The sequence below is a fragment of the Abramis brama genome (genome assembly GCF_963993115.1).
Source record: "Abramis brama genome assembly, chromosome: 24".
NCBI lineage: Eukaryota > Metazoa > Chordata > Actinopteri > Cypriniformes > Leuciscidae > Abramis > Abramis brama.
The window spans coordinates 24,494,842-24,515,054 of record NC_139986.1 but is presented as its reverse complement, the minus strand read 5'-3'; the positions used below and the strand labels follow the sequence as shown (position 1 = coordinate 24,515,054).

Here is a 20,213-nt window from a genome sequence, read left to right as displayed (position 1 = left end):
GTTTGTATTACATATTTTAATTACTATTGTGTCATTTTTCATTGTCAGTCATAATTTACATTTATTCCCAAAAATCTTAATTAATATATTAAAAATAGTTGACTGTCATTCTCCTCTATGCTGAGTTCGTTTCTGTTTAAGATTAATTCAATATTTAACATCGTTAAATTGCACCGCACATTCATTCATTCAAATATTTAAAAAGCAATCCTTTTTATCAGTCAAATTCATTTAAAAATGTAAAGTCAACAATTATGAAATATGATCAGTAAGAGAAAAACACAGTGGTAACACTTTACAATAAGGTTCCTTTATTAAACATTAGTTAATGTATTAACTAACATGAACTAACAATGAGCAAACCATTTATTACTGTTTTTGTTAATCTTTGTTAATGTTAGTTAATAAAAATAAAGCTGTTCATTGTTTGTTCATGTTAGTTCACAGTGCATTAACTAATGTTAACAAGATTTTAATAAAGTATTAGTAAATGTTGAAATTAACATTAACAAAGATGAACAAATGCTGTATAAGTGCAGTTCATTATTAGTTCATGTTAACTAATAGTTAACTAATGAACCTTATTGTAAAGTGTTACCAACACAGTTAATGAGAAGACGAGCACTGGACTTCTGCAGGTTAGTGGGGAAATCTATATTTATTTATGTATTATTATTCAGAATGCACAGTTGGAAAGGAAATATATTTATAGGAACATTTCTATATGGTGTATATGGATCATAGCATTAACATGATGGGGGTGACGCGTCCCTCTCACAGTTAACATATCACACAACTATTTCCTCTCAGTCGACCTCCTTTACTCTATCTCCATTGTGCATCAATTACACTCCTGCTTTAAAGATGATCCCTTTAAGAGCAGTCATTGTAATCTGTTTGTCTGTAGTGGATAGTCACAGAGAGAGTAAAGGAGAGGGGGGACGCTGGCCATGGTGGGACGCCTTTCAATGGAGCTGATTGCCCGGCCAGTCAAATGCACAGTCAGGAAGATCAAAGTGCCATGGGAGTATAATTACCTCCCACTGGGCAAATTACACACTGTGGACCCCCCCATCCCTCCTAATCAGTAAAAATGGTAAATAAGGACAACAATAGCAGTGATGGCTCAGGGGTGACACAGGGAGACTGTCAACACAAGGCTTTTGTGTTTAATCCCAGTAAGTTCCTCTTTCTTTCCCCCTCCTCTCCTCCGCTGACCACAGAACTGAGGCCATCGTGATGATAGACATGTCTGTGTGAGCTACAGGAAGAGAGGGATCTGTGTGTGTGTGTGTGTGTGTGTGTGTGTGTCTGTTGGTTTAGGAGATAGAAGACAGACAGGTGCGTGTGCATTCAGCATGGCGTTTGTATACTTATGTTGGCTTATTGGGCTGTAGGTTGTGAAAAAAAAAAAGTCTAATGTAAATACCCACCCTTTGCATTAGGGTGAATCTTTTTTTGGATTTTAGATATTATTATTATTATTATTTTGTATTGTGCAATTATTCTCATGACAATTAAGTCACATTTTCTCCTAAATTCTCATCACCATAATACGCTTGGATTATTTATTTTTATTTATATTTTGTTTAAAAATATATTTTTTTTTTACTTAAGTTTTAATTTTATTTTATAGTGAAATATATTTTATATAAAGTTTATATTTAAGTGAAATGTGCATTTAACAATGCTGCATTTTACATTTTCTTTTAATTAGTTTTTATTTCTGTAATTCCTATTATTCACAATGGTTATTTTCATTGAAATTTCTATATACCATTTTATACTCAAGATTTACTGTAATGCTAATTATTTATTTACATAAAGGCAATACAACAAACACTACCATGATTTATAAATAAAGTGTACATTTATTAAACTGTAAATACATTATCTAAATTAATGAAAGAAATTAAAGAAAAATTGCATTCATGATAGTAATATATCCCCCTTAAAGTACTGAGATTGTAATACCATGACACTTGATTTTATTTACCATGTTTATGGTATTTAATTGGTACTAAAAGGAAAACTTCAAATACTACAATCATGATATTACCATCATATACATACATAATGTATGTAACATTTTATAATGGTTCTTTTTTAGTAAGGAATAGATTAAACGCATCATTTAATGATTTCAGACTTTCTCATTGAAATATCTGAAAGTGTCAAAGTACATAGAGGTCATTTTCCAAGATCCACAAATCCACCCTGAACATCTTGCTTTATATTCTTTTTATTGATGCTAGACGTTCATGTTTCTCTCCTTTAGCATTGATCTGTTTCAGCACTGTGGGGTGTGATTTCACCGATCATGTTTATGCAGCCATGACTGTTGGAAACAAACGTGACTAGAGCGACGTCCATGTACGTGCACAGAAGCCGTTGCCAGAAGAGGTCACCCGGCTGTCCGTTTAATTTATTTGATTGGCAAACCGATAGGAATTCTGTAGGAACACATGCATTATTGAATGAATAATGACAGGGCAGTTCAGCTAACAGATGGTTGCTTCTTATGAAATGACAGTTCCAGCATAGTGATCATAATATATTATGAACACCAAATACAAGGAAGAATACAAGCTCGACCAAAACCCTCAAGCATGCTTCCTTTACAGTGTTTATACAGGATTAGTCAATCAGTCAAAAAAGATGGCTATGTTTGCATACTTTTTAAAATATATATATTTCACTTTTATTTTATGCATTTGGTAGACTACTGTTCAAGCTACATTAATGTAATATAAAATTATATATAACGAGTACATTTTTCTTTACATATTTTATTTCACATTTCTTTGCTGTATTATTTTATGCATTTGACAGACAACTCTTTGAGACTTTTCTTTGCTTTTTTGCCATTACATTTATTTTTATTATTTCACATTATATTTTATTTTATGCTTTTGTCAGATTATTGTTTGACACTACATGAATGTAATATACAATTATATATAACAAGTCAACTTTTTACATTTTATTTAATTTATTTTATTATTATGCATTTGGCAGACTACTGTTTGAGCTATTTTTCACTGCTTTTTCTTTGCTATTTTAATTTGATTTACTGTTTTAACTACATATATATTATTACTTCTACATAAGGCCTGTAGAGCATTTGGATAAAACTGTCAGCCAGATGCTTAAAATAAAATAATGTGAAATACAATAAATAATATATATATATATATATATATATATATAAATAAAATGTAAGAAGCTGACTTGTTATATATAATTTTATTACATTCATGTAGTCAATGTAACGTGTATTAATGTAGTAATGTCAACTGCTTTTAAATGCTACTTCTTGAGTGGTTGAGTTGATAGAGCTGTATTTAGGAGAGAATATCCGTGGAGGGATCAGATCAAGGCGAGGAGAGGATTAGGACTTGATTGTCGGGTAAACACCATGATACCCAGTTGACCCCGGGTCAGCAACTGATGTTAAGCAAGTAGTGTATTCTTCACGTGGATTAGTCCCCTTCAGTGTCAGGCCGGCCGGTTAACACATCAGAGCCCTCCTACTCTCTCACTCCCAACAGGAAGTGGTAAAGAGCACAGGAATCTTCCCTAATCCCCTAATTAAGCCAAAACAGGCCACCCAAACCCCCTGTGCTCCCTGCCGCCCACCCCTAAACACCTCTGTGCACTTCCAGCCCTGGCCGGGGAGTGTTTGTCCTGGCTGGACTTTAGGGGATAAATGCTCAGTGAGTGTTTTCTTAAAAGAACAGCGGGAGATTGATGGTGAGGCCTTGAGCAGGGGACGGGACGGAGGCTGGAAGCTTTTGAAGAGCTCGGGATCACAGGCTCTAATCCTCGTGCTAGCAGAGGTCTGGGAGAGTTCGCCGGCGCAACAGGCAAAAGAATACACACTGAGTCTGTGCACAAATTGGATTTAGCCTCTGCTCTCCCCCCACAGCACTGATATGTGCTCCTCACAGTCTTTGATGTGCACAGACACGGTGCCGATGCCCAATCCGGCCTCCTCCTGTGGGTGTCCACCAAGGAAAAAGTGATCCAGGCCTGGAAAAATTGGTTCTTCTCTTAAACCTACTGGTTTTGAAGCAGGAACCGCTAATGTCATATATATACATACATACAGTTGCTAAATGAAGTTACTTAATTATAAAAGTGTGAAACATGACGTTTGTGGAGATGGTATGAGGAAGCAGAGTAATGTTATTTTTATGGCTGATATGCAGTTTTTATTTTTATGTAACTTTTTGTTGCACTATTTCTCACTTGTAAGTCATTCTGGATAAAATCATCTGCTAAATCAATAAATAGAAAGGTCTGTTCACACCAAGAACGATATGACAAACTGATGTAAATCACTGGAGAAGATTAATGGCAAAAATTTGCATTAAACAAATGTGGGCAAAACAAAAAAGTTGACCTACTTAAAGTAAAACAAAACATTAACAGCAAATGTTTGGTGTGAAGAAGCCATGCAGTGGTTTAAAATGTGAAAATTGACTGTGAAAATCTACACTATGTGTTAATAGGCCTTGTATTTATGCAAATGAGTGTGTGTGTGTGTGACTCAAGTGAATGAGTGCATGAATCTTCACAGTGCTGGGGAAACTAGGGGGATGTGTCTTGACATCTCAGAGGTTGACCAGCTGATTCATCCTGAACCTGAAATTGTTTCTGTGTTATTAAAATGGCCCTGCTGATTGTTATTCAGAGTATTGTGAATGTTTTCTGATCTGAAATCTTCTCATTACTGATTTTTTTTGTCTTGAACAGGGGATTTTGTTAAAAAGGAGTGGGAAATCACTTAATAAGGAGTGGAAGAAGAAATACGTAACTTTGTGTGACAACGGCCTGCTCACCTACCACCCTAGTTTACATGTAAGTATGCGTCTCCTTTGCTGTTAGAGTTCATTTAGCTGAATAGGTTCATTAAGATGATTCAATTCAGTGAACTGATTCAAACAAATGATTCACTGAGTGGTATTTGGTGTAAATTCCTGCATTTGATGTTGCTTACCCAGCTAATACTTTTTGGGTCCTAGAACAGTCTATTTTTGTTCATATACATTCTAGGGTTCTCTGTTGGTTAGCCAGGAAAGTTTTCTTAAAGGGATAGTTCACCCAAAATGAAAATTCTATCATTAATTACTCAGCCTCATGTCGTTCCAAACCTTAAGACCATTATTTAAGACAAATTAAGATATTTTTGATGAAATCCAATGCTGTTGATGTAGTGTAAACAGTGCAGCACTTCCAGGTTCTACGTCAGAACGCCGCCTCACTATTGGCCGACGCTGGTCACGTGAGCACCACGACATGTGCGTGTGATGCTGACGCAGGAGCTAGCCAATAGTGAGCCGGCGTTCTGACATAGAACCATTTCTGGCATTAATTACTCACCCTCATGTCGTTCCAAACCTGTAAGACCTTCGTTCATCTTCGGAACACAAATGAAGATATTTTGAAGAATATGGGTAACAAAACAGTTTATGGGTCAATGGGGCCTATCAACTTTTTGGTAACCAAACATTCTTCAAAATATCTTCTTTTGTGTTCAACAGAAGAAAGTAACTCATACAGGTTTGGAACAACTTGAGAGTGAGTAAATGATGACAGAATTTTCATTTTTGGGTGAACTATCCCTTTAAGTAAATGGGATGTTCATTTTAGGTTTGGAGAATGTTCCTTCTTTAACCTCTGATATCCTTTACAGTCAAGTGACCTACAAACGTTGTTCTTCGCTTGTAACTAATTTTGCATAAAAAGAGAATTGTTCATGAATCAGACCTCTCGTTCCAGTTAAAAACACCATGAAATCGATTCCAACATTGTCGTAACGGGACATATCGAAGGGATTTTTCGGGATTACTCTAGCATGATTTCTATACACCTTTAAAACCTTATTTGAATGATGAACATTTGAAACGATGATATTATGGTTTAGATTGAGATTCAGTATGAGAGACTGTTTGGATGTTTTGGAGGTATTTTCTACTAATACAGACGAGGGCCGGACAGGTCAGCTTCTCTTCGGTTGCTCCAGCAGCTCTCGTATCTTACGGCAGTCGCCGCGGGAAAAGCACAGGCCGTTTCGCGCGGAACATTTATCTCTGTCAGAACCCCCGCGCGGCCTTAATACCTCCTAAAATCCCCTCTCACTCATCCCCCAGCTTTCTCACGCGTCCCTTTTCCTCCGTTCCCCTCATTTGCATACGTCACGCTCACGCCTATCTTTGTTCGTGTGTTTCTACGACACTTGTAACATAGGTTAGTAATTAATAAGGGCTTCCTAATTAAGATCCACTGGAGAAGCGGCGTACCTTGACCGTCAAGACAAGTTACATGAGACACATTTAGCGGTCTCCACGGACTATGACCGAAATTAATATCTTGGCCAAACTCACGTCTCTCACATGAACTGCATGTTTATTATCGATATAATGCGCATCTCATGCCAGCGGTGTGTGTAATAGGCACGCGATGCCATGGGCGTCATAATCGTTAGAGACATTTGGGTTTGGACACCTGTGGACCACTCGTTTAGCTCAACGAGAAAGACGGGGAGAGAGAGAGATGCACGGAAAGACGGTTTAATTTTGCGCCGCAGCCAGCCGAGCTATCCCACAATCCCCTTCTGTTAATTCTGTCTGCTACATCAATTAAATTGTTTGTAGAAACTAATTGAATATGGCTTAATCACACATCTTAATAGCTTTCTGCGCCTCAAACTGGCTGTTAATTCCAGCAATAAAATGGAATGAGAGCGCTCACTGGGTAATTAGTACTGAGGCTTTTGAAGAAATTAGTGCTTTATGGGGCGCAATAAAAGTGAAGAGGAGTTGGCGGGAGACTTTTGAGGCCAAAATCTCTGCTCGCCTCTTTTGTGCTGAGCAGGGTGATTTGCACCTTGGCTTAGCCCATTTGCGCTTTGCAAACTCCCTTGAAAATGGAATAGCCCGATTTAAATTGGAATGAGTCTGCTCGCAGTCATTAATGCTAATTTTGCTAATCTGCGGCAGCGTGGAAACAGGTGAAATAGATTGCGTGGGTCTGGTGCTGGTTTGATTGTCCAAAGCTGCTTTTATTCATCGTTGTGTTTGTTTTTAAAGCTTAAAAAGTTTCTTACTTAGGTTATTTTTTTCTTACTTTGCTTTAGCGCTGCATCTGTTCATTGTTTGTCTGTGTAAACTTCAGGCATATTTAATTTCATGCAAATTAGGCAGTGGATAATAGAAGCACAGACACTTCAATATGTCATGCTGTTATTAGATGTCGATTTATTTAGAAAATATTGAAAATATGTCTTTAAGTTCACAAAAAATGTAAATACTATAATATACTGAAATGCTAGAAAATATTAGGATATACTTAGTCACAATGAAATCAAAATGGGCAATTTAAGTTTTTTATTGAATACTGCAGTATTTATTCAAAATTATTTATCTGTGCATACTTTTTTTTAAAAAAATTCATGTGCCTTCTTAATCTTTAATCAAAATACCCTCTTGGAGCGACATCTCTTCTCTTTTCTTACTGACGCGAGGGCAGGACAACCTGTCACTCACTTGAGATCGACCAATAGCAAGCCACAGCCATCCAATCAGTTCCCTAAGGACAAAATCAAGCCCCGCCCTACATTTTTTCTTGATCGAAAAGCCGTTTCACTCAGATATACGTCACTATAGGGAACAAAAGACTTCTGCAGATACCTTATCATGCTGACTTTAAATACTAGAAAATAATTAAATACCCCAAAACTTAATACTAGAGTTGGTAACTAAATAATACTACAACCAAATGATTTTTATGGCAAAAATGAGCCTGAAATACTGTACTCCATTAAGAAAACAATCGTTAAAGCTACACTGTGTAATTTTTTAAGTTGATTCTTAGCAAAAAACACTGTTCTTTCAAAATGATATGTGCTCATTAATGTGTAATACTTCTACCAACTAATCAAGTATTCTCGTAAGTGTAGAATCTGCCATTTTGAATACATACGAACGAGTCGCTCGAATGGTGGCAGCCATGTTGCGCCTCCATCTTGAAAATACATTAGCCAAAGAGGGACATACCTGGAAATTCAAGCTTCGCCTTTCGCGTTTTTACACTCAGTGGCACCGTGACGAATGCGAGGGGGAGATTACTCGCGACTGCCGGCAGATTTGAAATAAAACGCCCTCGGAATGGGAGGGGCTAGAAAGTAATATTCAGTTGGTAGTCATAAACAATTTCACCGCTAGATTTGAGAAAATCCTACACAGTGTAGCTTTAAGCGGAATTTAATTGCAACTAGAAATGTTACATTTCGGGAGCATATTGAACGGACTGTGATTTTGCATTTTCAAAGCCTGATTCTCATTCACGATGTGTCAGATGTGGGTTTACTGTTGACCAATTTCCCAGCCTAGATCTAGAAGTACATAATGTCATATTTTTATTTCTCAGGACTACATGCAGAACATCCACGGTAAAGAAATCGATTTGCTGCGGACGACGGTGAAGGTTCCCGGGAAGAGGCCGCCCAGAGCGGTGGCCACGGTCGCCCCTACAGCCAGCCCCAAAACCAACGGACTGACCAAAGACCGCAGCACTTTACAACTCGGTATCGGCGCCACAAGTAAGTGTGAACTGATTCAGTAGTGTTATACTTTATAATTAATTAATTTATTAATTGCAACAGCGTTAAATTGTTGATTCCTCATTAAAAACCTCTTGTAGCTCTACCTAATGTGTGTTAGAAGTCAGGAGCTGTTCGACTAAAGTAGCATTGGTATCCATTCTGAAAACTTATGTATACTGCTTGTTTTCGGATTTGGCTGTACATCGGTTTATTTGTGCCTTGTAAGAACCAGATTTACTCTGTTTTCACTTGAGAGAGAGAGAGTTTGGGAAGTCTGTGAAGGTATAATTGGTTTCAGGGAGCTGAGATCAAGTGTAATTAATAAAAAAACAGGAGCAACTTTCTCCAAGGGCTCTGCAAGCTGGCATGACCGCTGTGGAAACATAACCGGCCAGGACCTCAGCATCACTTAGCCTGGGCTAATTGCTTTTGCACCATTAAAGACAGGTCAGCAAGGGCTTCTGGGAACTGCAGTTTTCTGGCTTGTGTCCAGTCTTGTGTTGGATAGGGAACCGGGTTTATTGGCCACAGAGACATGAGCATTTGTCAGTGTTGCTGGGCCAGATGAATGGGGTTGCTCGGAAAAACCACAAAAGTTGAAATTGCATTCAGGTTGGCAACTAATTAACCTTCAGTCGACTGCAGAGGTTAGAAAAGGGAGAATTTTGGAGTATTTGGACCTGAAATAGTCACAACACCTGGACCTGTTTTATTCAAGCTACAGAAAATAGAGATGTCTGGGTAAAGAGCTCAAACATGGCCTTTGGCAGCTAATACACACAGATTACAGCATTAGTTAAGGCTGTACATCTGTATTTAGGTTATAGGAATAGTTGCACAAATAAGCAAATATTTATTTATTAAAGAAATAGATTTTAAATATCACTGTAGTATTATGTATCACTGAAAATCAACATAGAAATTACATTTTATATTTTTATATACATATTTGTGGTTTAATCTAATTACTTGCTCAGCCTCAAAAGTGACTAATTTCTTGCTGTCATCAATCACACTCTCAATGTTAAAAGTTTTTTTTTTTATGAACATTTAGATAACATTTCTCTTAATAATGTCTTATTAATTTCTGTCCATTTTACTTTAAAATTAATAAAAATTTTGTTGATGAAAATAGTCATCAACAAATGTGAAAAATTATGAAATTATCTGTCAAACTGTTTAAAAAAATCAAACATCTTGATAAATCATAAAATGTGTTATTGTGTTATGAATTCTTCATGATTTAGAGACTTATTTAGCATATTTTAGAGAATGTTTTGGATATTGAATTAAATGTAGTATATTATGACTGTAACTGCGTATTTACAACAAAACTTAGTTCAGATTCAGCAGTGCATTCGATTCACTCTTTCCAAATGTAAGTTTTAATGTTACATTTATTTTGTGGATGTAATATTAAATTTATGTTGCAGATATCGACTAATCCAATAATTTAATATTTAAGGGTCATGAACTGCATTTATGTTTCCTGAGGTGCACTTATTATGTTAGTATGATTTTACATCAAAAATGGTAATAATTTAGAAATAATAGGCCATTTTCTATCCTTATTTTAGCCCTCTGATTTGAACGCTCTGTTTGAAGGGGACTCACTGCTATGATTGGCTAACATATTTGCATATGAAATAGGTATTACATGTTGAACTCTTGAAAACATTTTTACTATTACAGCTGTCGAGATTAACTAATCGTGAAAAGTGTTGATTATAGCATTATATTTAGATCTACTCCCAACGCATGAAAGGTTGCAGCGATGAGCATTGTAGCCGATGACAGACATGAATGCATTGATGTTGCCATTGCAGTTCGATTTCTGCAGTTTCAACAGTTCAAACGCAATGTAAATAAGAGGAGATTCATTGTGCAGTGTAGACAGTGTCATTGATTGTAACAGGAGTTTAAACGAGAGTCCAGAACTCAGTCACTGATAAACCTGTGCTGTGTGATTCTTTGATCGCTTTTGTAATCACAATGTAAGTAACAGATTATTTTCATGCTATTAAGAAAAAACAATGTGAAGTTGACAATTTAGTCAATGGCTTGATTTACTGACGCATTGATTTAAGTGATTTTTAGGCCAAGAACGTCTAACTGTACATGAATCAATACATGTCAGAAATCACTGATCACAGATTAGGCATTAGAATTAACTGTTTGCAAAGCCTGCGCCGAAATTGCGACTGATTTGCCAAATAATCCACAGTAAAATGTACCGAACTAACAAATAATGCTCTACTGAGATAATCACATAGTTGAAAATAAATAGCCACTTTCCTAGCATTAGGATCCTTTGAAAGGTAATGTTGTTTTTAGTCCAGGGATCCTGTATCTCTCTTCTCTCCTTAATAAAACAATTAATTCTCCTTAATTCTCTCATCTCGGCCGGTTGACGGGCCGTCATTTTTATTTATACTGTTAAATGTGTTGTAAATGGAAATTAATGTTGATTTCAATCATTCAAGCCATTTTAATAACCAGTTTTGATCTTTATAGACAGACCTTTTTATATATATATTGTTTTTACATATATTATACAACATTTGCAGGTCTGAGATGGCTTTTTATCTGTGTTATTTTGTTGATACGCCAGTTGACCTTCGGTTTAATACAAATTTACGCCGAAACGCTCGGGTCCCAATTTGACACGGGCCGCTTTTCCCGTTTCCTTTTTTCACTCTGCTTCGTATTAGAGGAAAATTGTGTTAATTTCCACTCGAGAGGGAAAAGGTTACGATTCGCAGTGGGCCTCCGCCGAGTGGAGGACGTACACTTGATTATGCAATCTGATTTTGATTTCATTAGGCATGCAATTGATGCGAAGGAACAAAGGGGTAATTTTTCATTCATGGCGGTCTAGCTGTTCCCTGTCTTTTTCTGTAGTCTGTAATTCATACACTTCCTCCTGATCTAAAGACCATTAGGAACTCTGGGGGGTGTGTAGGATTGGGGAGATGAGGGGGGTGAGGATGAGAAAAAGAAAGAGTGAGTGAGGGAGTGAAGGAGCGCAAATGAATGAACGCATGTGTCCGCAAGTAAAAGAGTCTGTCTCGATGAGGCCCGGTCTAATCTTTCTGCTAAGTATTCACCGGAACCGTTTTAAATATGATCATTCTGCAAGCGTGCGTTCAGTTGTGTCACCGCTGACAGATATATAATATCAAAGCGCTAATGGCCTGCCCATCAGCTTTAATCAATGACATCTGCTCTAGAGGTGTATTTATAAGAGTGTGAGACAGAGAGATTCACACCGTGGTTCCTGTGTTCATTTAAATGTTGTACACAGGATGCAGATGCTTTTTCTTTTACGAATATCTTCTCAGATGTGCAACCTGTCCTTGTGAACTAAGACATAACTTGGGCAGTGATAGACAATATATATAGACAATTTTTTTGATAAACAAATAAATCATTTGGTTATTTTAGAGATGATCACATTGACGTTTTTTTCGCGCAATATGTCAGTTTTTAAATCCACTAGCAGCTTTGTCAATATACAATGTATGCATTGTATTTTCAAGTAAAAAAAGTTTTTTAGTTGAAATAAACCAATTAAATCAGCTGATGATTGGTTATTTTAGAGATGAGCTGTTTTTCCCCGCCATATGTCCATTTTTAAATATACCGGCAGTTTTGTCAATGGATAGTTCTTGGTTTTAAAATATTATTTAGGACTTTTATTAGAGTTGGGTTGTTTTCTGTGTCCAATTGCCAACTTAAAGAGAAGTGTTCAATCTACTATGCTTAATTTCTACCAAACTTTGTAATGTTAAAAATATTTTTTAGCAATGGATTAAAAAAAAAATACATTTCAGAATTTCAGAAATTTTACTGTCATTTTTGTTGTGCAATTGGTTGAGGTAAACAAGAAGAATGCAAATGGTACTCTTATCTAACAGATCACTAGTTTAATATATATATATATATATATATATATATGTGTGTGTGTGTGTGTGTGTGTGTGTGTGAGTGTGTGTGTGTGTGTGTGTGTGTGTGTGTGTGTGAATATGGGCCACCCTCCTATCTAGCTGTCCATAGTCGACCACTAACCTTAAGTAAATCCTAAATGAGCGATGTTGATGTGTTTGTGTATAAATGTCCTCATCCAGCACTTTTATGACTGAGTCTCCTTTAATGACACTATACCACATACGTTAGTCTCATGACAGCCTCTTTCAATAATGGCACAATCATTTCGGATGCTCTTTTATATGTGAGAAGGAAATAAGATGTTTTGTATCACGTCGCAAGTCTTTCTAAAACAGTTTCAGATGCTTATTATCCAATACACCGCTTGAAATCGAATGGCCGCCGCTTCTGCTTACGATGAGCTTGAGTCATACGCTCTTAAAAGCGAGAAGTTGTGGCTAAAATATCGGTTTATTGGTTGTCACAGCATTTCCGTCGGACCTGCCACGTTTCAAATGTCGGCACCGAGATCATTGCAGTTTACGCAAACGAACACAATGTAATCTGTATGTCTTTCCAAGTCGCAGAAATCCACTCTCAGTTTGTAAGGGCGTTGCGGTGCCGTTTCACTTTGACCTGAACAGCAGATGATCTAACAGAACCCCCCTCCACCCTGACCCCTCCCCCGCCCTCCCTTCGACATTAGCATGGATGCTTCATTATCTCCGCACTTGTATATAATGGCAGCGGCGGCTCAGAGGGTCAGGGCTCGCTCCACGGCTCATCAGCCATCTGACAGCACTCGGCGAGAGAAACGAGGAGAGATGAGGAGAAATCATCACCACCCCCTGCTAATCCATCGCCTCTACTTAACACCACAACCTCAGGCCTCCCTTCACCAGGACCCTAATACTTAGCCTAATAGCATGTACGGATGGCAAGAAAAGTGCAAAGGACATTTAGATGTTTTTTCTAGACGTGATCCGATAATGATTTGACCATTTGTACACACTTGCTCAAAAGAACAATCAAAGCACATAATCATCAAGATCCTTGACTGTGAAACGTTTGTTTTTAAAAGTGTAGTGCCGTTTTACACTAGTGGCACTAAACAGAACTGCAAAAATAACTGGATGGGTGGATGGATGGATGGATGGGTGGGTGGATGGATGGATGGATGGATGGATGGATGGATGGATGGATGGGTGGGTGGATGGATGGGCGGGTGGACGGATGGACGGGTGGACGGATGGACGGATGGACGGATGGATGGATGGATGGATGCCCCTTCCATCTTGCTGCCCATCTGCCCCAAACCCACACCATTGTTAAGCCACAATCGTGCTAACAAACAGAGTTTTGAAAATGTCCCAGAGACTTTTGCCTCGACTGTGTGTTTTTGAGATTATGCCCCCCCCCAGGTGTGCCCATGGTCACCTCTAACTCCGCATCCGTACATCGTGTCACTCTCGGCTCGTGTGTGAAGTGGCAGGAGATCTTGTGTACCGTCTCTGCCCTGCACTCTCCTCTGATTTTCTCCACATTGTAATTGCATTATCCCCTTTTTATGCAGAATTGTTCTCTGGGGACTAATTGATGGAGACATGTTTAATTCATCAATCATTAGCATCAAATTTGACAATTAGTGATGATTGTTGAATTCTTGATGGAGATGAGGCATGGTTAGGGGCTCATTTTGTCTTTTTTTTCTGAACCAGCCAAGACAGAGAGAGCAAAATAAAATCATAAATAACAGTGTGGCATCATGTCTTTGAGGAGTTGTTTTGGAGGGAGAGAATATTGGACTGTTGTTTTATTTAGTCGATTTCGAGACAGCCTTCAGTCAGAAACGAATTGCTTTTCTGCAATTCTGACTAAATGGCTAATAGACTTCAGATTACTTTTTCTTGTGCAATGATGCCAACTTTTATTCATTTAATTGTTGTCCAGTTTATGTTAGAAGTCAAATCAAACATTGGTATGTAGCCATCTATTAGTATGTTTATTTTATTTTTTAATATATAATGTTATATTATTATATATTATAGTTATAATATAATATATTAGTCTACAGTGTTGTTGAATAATCAGTTAGTGGCTTATATCATGTTTAAGTACATTGCCGCAGGTTTTCATGAGCATTAAAGGATCCTAACTGATACTCCAATAGGTTTATGAAGACATAGTTCATAAGCAATTTGCTCTAAAACAATAATTACCACTTCTGCAGGATGCCAATATCATACAGCATTGATCCAAGTAATAGAGGCGTCTTAATTCATTGGTGAGGGATCTAGTCAAGGGCAATATTATGACAGAATTAATAAAATCTTCTCTTCAACAATACTGTGGTGATTACATGTCTCCAAAGAGACAAATATAAGAATAACCCTCTATTCTTTCAATTACTCACGAATTACTACTGATTGTGTCAAGGCGTTTTTTTTTTTTTTTTTTGCCAGGCGCTAAAGTAAACTGCGAAGAACAGACTCTTGTTAGCCTAATGCGTCCTAACCATTAGCGAGAGTAATAAGTGTATCAAATTCACATAATCATGTCTAATTAGTATCAGTAATTATCTTGTTGGGTGCGAGAATATTAATCTTGCGGTCCCCATAGGGGAAGGGCGTCTCTTGCAGGGAGAGAGCGATAGAGCTTCAACCTCACGCTGTGGAGTACTTGCTAAATTAGCATGCTCCAAATCAGCGCTGAGGAGGGAGGGGAGCGAAGGAAACGTGTCGAAGAAAAAGGCAAAATTGCATAAAGCGAAAAACAACAGAGAAAAGTTTAGTCCCACTGTGAAATGCATTAGAGCCTAGTAAATAAAATATCAATGTTTTCTGTGTGCTTTTTAAGTTTTTGCTAGAGTTAATAGTGCGCAGGGTTTGTGCTAAACAGTTAACGGGTGTTTTGTTGACGTGCAAGTGGGTAAAACTTTTAAATTAATTTCTATTTTTGTGATATGGTTTACATTAACACTTAAGAAATCATTCCTGTGTTCTGATGCCACATTTAAGTTAGCAGATTTTTTTTTTCATAGCATAGCTGCTACAGTACATAGCATAGATTATATCAACAGATTGATGTTTCTTTAAAGCCTCTGGAACAACTGAAGCGGGGAAAAAAATCATAAAACAGCACATTACAAAATGTAATTTTAGTAATGTGCTGTTTTTTAAACATTTTAGTAAGACTAGGCTAAAGGCAATAAAACCAATTTGAAAATGAACTAGCATTGAAGGAAGCGCAAACAATGTTGGATCTTAAAGAAGAAACAGGCTAATCACACAGGTATTCATCTAAACCTGACCTTGAGCCTCGATTGCAGAGAATTAAATATTAGCCCTCATCTCTATCAAGCAGGGAGCCTGTTTTTCAAGAACAGGAGGAGAGGACCACATGCGACCCGGCCAGGCCGGCGAATTGGCGCCCAACGCGGGGCATCCGCTGATTGAAGCCAGGGAGAGCCGTCAGCACCGCCGGGAGAGATGGATGTGTCAGGCGGAGAGTGGGGGAGAGCTAATTACCGTTCCGAGTGTATCTTGTTAATTAAGGGCTAATTAGTGGCAGAAACGCAGAGGGAGCAGAGTAGGGAGACGGGGTGAGGCGTCGACTGCTCATGTATTACGAAGAGACGGATGCGCTGACGATAAAGGGAACGCATACGCAAAATCTGGAACTTCTTTAGTCCTACCTACAAGTTGATACTGTGGTTCTCATTTAAAGCAAAATAGCTGTTTTGGATTTGTTTGCTGATTGACTGATTGAAGTTTTATTGACTTAAAAGTACCATGGTTTTACTATAGTAATTTTTTACTATAGTAACAGGAATACTTGTCTGCATTGGAATACCATGCTCCAGGATTGTTTTTTGCCTTCACTGATAGGGATATTAGCCAGAAAACCAAAAGTGATGCAGAGAAGAGGTGGGATGGATGTTGTGTCGCCTGCATGAGCACACGTACAGTAGTAATCATCACTAGGTCACAGCTCTGTAATGCTGTAGAGTTTCACCTGCATCTGTGTGCTAAGTAACCTCTCCGCACTATGAAATGTGATCTGAATGTCTCTCTAACCGAGTCTCTTTCTCTCTCTTCTCGTTTGCCAGGCACTCCTCACTCTAACAGCAGCAGTTCCCTTCAGTCCGGGGGCTCTGTGGCCGGCGTGGCTTTGGGGACTGGGAAAGAGGGGATGCACCAGCGCTCGTTCTCTGTGTCCAGTGCAGAACAGTGGAGCGAGGCGGTTATCAACACCACAGCAGGTCAGAGGAGCAGCTCAGAAACTCCTACTCTTTTAAAATGTAACCAGTTTTCAGTTGCTTTTTCCATTTCTCTGATATTCACAGCAGAGTAGAGATCGTACTTCAAGCTCAGGGCTAGTGTTTGTGGGATTGTGCTGCAGTTGTACAAAATAAGTACAAAAACATGCTGTGAATGCATCAATCTCGACGACTTGCATCTCGTGTTTTTAGTATGCCCAACATATTATACCATGGTAATCAGCCTAATACTTTAGTATTCAGGCTGCCATTGTCATCACAAAAGTATTAAAATGACAAAAAGGTTCTGAAAACCAAATTGTTTTGAAGAAGAAGATCCTGTGTTTATCATGATTTTACAGCATTAGCAAATGTAATTGTGTTGAAATTATGGAATTCTCCCTAAAACTATGATCATGTGGTGAAATTTCGTTAGGAAAATATTATTTTGGTTATGCTATTAAAGTTAGCATGAAATGAAAATTCACAACAATCTAAATGCATGTTATAGACCTTTTTGTGGACGATTTATTCATGCATATTTTTTTTGCCCTTCAAAATGTCATAACTGGGCCTTCAAGTTATAGACTTCTCTCTTGTGACGTATGCAGGATTTCTCCAGTCATTTAGTCCGCTTAAACCCCGTCCCTGCAAGCGTGCGTTCATCGGCCTCCACTTTTAAATGCACCGCTCACATCTCAAAGTCCCATCAACAACCTGTAGTCTCTCCCTGCATTTTTTCTTTTTCTAAAATCTTTTCAGATCTGTCCCTACTTCCGTTTCATCTGGTAAATACTCTTTGATTGGGACAGAGGTTCTAAAGGTCTCTAATCTGTTTAAGTTATTAGTCCATTACGATTTTACTATAGTACTAATAGTAACTGAAGAATTCGTGGCACTTTTGTTTATCGCTTGTGTATGTGATGTTAACAAGCCAATCACTAATCAGGATAATTGAGTAATTGTGGCTTTGATTGTAACTGGTCCCGCCACCCACTGCAGCAGTGCCCCCAAATCTCTCTCTCTCTCTCTCTCTCTCTCTCTCTCTCTCTCTCTCTCTCTCTCTCTCTCTCTCTCTCTCTCTCTCTCTCTCTCTCTCTCTCCTCATCCTGTCAGTGCACTTGAGTGAAGTCAAATAATATATTTGCCGGGCGTAACAACGCTGCACATTTTTCCCCCCGTCTTCACTACTTCTTTTTTTCCCCTCCCGCGTTGGAAAATGAATGCTTTACGGGGACAACATTCATCACTGGTTATTTCCCTCTCTTTGTCGGCTGGCAGTAAAAAAGCACTTAAATGCACATCAACAGAATAACAGTCATTTCCATGCATGTTTGCGCACTCGTCGTTCTCATTAGCGGCTGCTCTGTTTCTCCCTCCCCCCGCCCTCGCTCTCTCGCCCTCTCCCTCTCTGTCTCTCGCCCTCTCTCTCTCTTTCTCTCCCCCCCCCCTCCTTCTGTTAGGGTCCCAGGGGCCCCGCTAGTTTAAAGAGCGCTCTTTACGAGCAAACTGGAGGCCCCGCCGTGTGGCCCCGTGGTGTCGCAGACAGAACACGACGCCGCGCGACACTCGCCCTTCTCTACTCGTCTCCGCTTGTCGAACAATCAATTTCAGCCCCGCTCCGCCATCGGCCCCCCGTCTACACCCATCAGCTCCACATCCTAAAGCAGAATTACTCAAAGCGGCCGTAGCCACGGAATGAGCTGCATATGCGTGTGTGTGTGTGTGTGTGTGTGTGTGTGTGAGGCAAAGCACTTCATTAGGCCCTGGTGTAAAATAGTTATTGTCACACACAAGCACACATACTCAGACATTTAGCTGTATCAGGATTTGGTGGATGCATTTTCTCTATGACCTGTTACCCATCAGCCTCTCGGTTCTTGCGTTTACTGAGAGCATTATAGCTTTACAGGTCATAATAGAGATAATAGAGTTTTATATCAAAGATCTCCGGAAAGAGCACACCTAGAGCAAACCACATTTATTGTGCCTAAGGTTTCTACTTGTTTTTCTTTAGCAGGTTTTCTTTGCTGTTTTGTCGTCGATCTTTAGAATGCTTAAGTTGATGTGAAGTGATTTGAAGTAGGGATGGATGTGCATGCTGAACTAGTCCAACCGCTGACTAGTCCACTAGTGAGTAGGGATGCACCAAAACTACTGATTTTAATATATTTATTTATCATAATAATTAATTTCATGTTATGGCTAATTCTATGCTATTTTGTTGAAATAAATTAAGAATAAAACACTAAAAAAATCCATTTAAATGCTTTAAGTTAGGCATCACAATATTAAAATTTGCAGTATGAAAAATAAATGTAATTATGATCAAATACATTTACCTAAATGAAATCTAATCAAATATGAAAGTCAAAACAAGACAAAAATCAAAGATGGGGAAAATGAGCATGCACAATTATAATATATATTAATAAAATATATATATATATATATATATATATATATATATATATATATATATATATATATATATATATATATATATATATATATATATATATCTATCTCAGCCAATATATATTATCAACTTACTGTATGTTGCTATTATTTTTTATTATTGCATACATTTTTTTACTGATATTATGCATCCCTATTAGTGAGATAATATAGATTTTTAATAAGATTTAATATAGAAATATTACAATTTAAAATAACTGTTTTCTATTTTAATATACTGCATGTTAAAATGTAATTTATTCCTGTGATCAAAACTGAATTTTCAGCATCATTCTAATATGCTGATTTGCTGCTCAAGAAACATTTCTTATTATTACCAATGTTGACAATATATAAAAAAACAGCATTTATATCTTTTGTAACATTATAAATGTCTTTTACTGATCAATTTACTCCATCCTTACTCGATAAAATAATTAGTTTCTATCAAAAACAATCTTACTGACCCAAAACTTTTGAACTGTACTGTACAAAAGAAGATATTTGAGAATGGTTCAGCTTCATACACTGGTGTCTTCAACATTATAAGACCTCACTGACTTTCATTGTATGGAAGAAAAAAACACTGAGGCATTTTTTCTTCTTTTGTGTCCCAGAGAAAAAAATAGAAAGTTTGGAACGACATGTATTCGTGTCATCAGGAATGTTTTACGCAAATTCACCTTTGATGCCTGTTTAGGTGGTAAATAGATCTTAACCATGCCCTAATCATGCCATTATCCTTGTCAAGGGTTGGAGGTCAACCAACAGATCAAGGCTGTTGAGATGAGCATCGGTAGATTGATAATATCCTCAAACAATCACATGCATCTCAACCCTGTAACTATTTCCATACGATGTAAGTGTTGTTCTCATTTATAAGGCTGCGCCACACATCGCTACAGACTCTGAATACTGATTCTTTTGATTAAATCTTCCCTCTTCTCTTAGTTATATTTGTGC

General features: G+C 37.8%; 1 protein-coding gene across 3 annotated transcripts in view; it reads left to right on the top strand.

The window, feature by feature from the left end:
• agap3 (ArfGAP with GTPase domain, ankyrin repeat and PH domain 3) overlaps positions 1-20,213 on the top strand; it is a 161,664-nt gene that overhangs the window by 103,546 nt on the left and 37,905 nt on the right. For all 3 annotated transcript variants that reach the window (XM_084102634.1, XM_084102635.1, XM_084102633.1), the window contains exons 10-12: positions 4,759-4,863; positions 8,434-8,605; positions 16,644-16,796. In XM_084102634.1, coding sequence (XP_083958760.1) covers positions 4,759-4,863; positions 8,434-8,605; positions 16,644-16,796 — 430 coding nt within the window. The remainder of the gene's footprint in view (positions 1-4,758; positions 4,864-8,433; positions 8,606-16,643; positions 16,797-20,213) is intronic.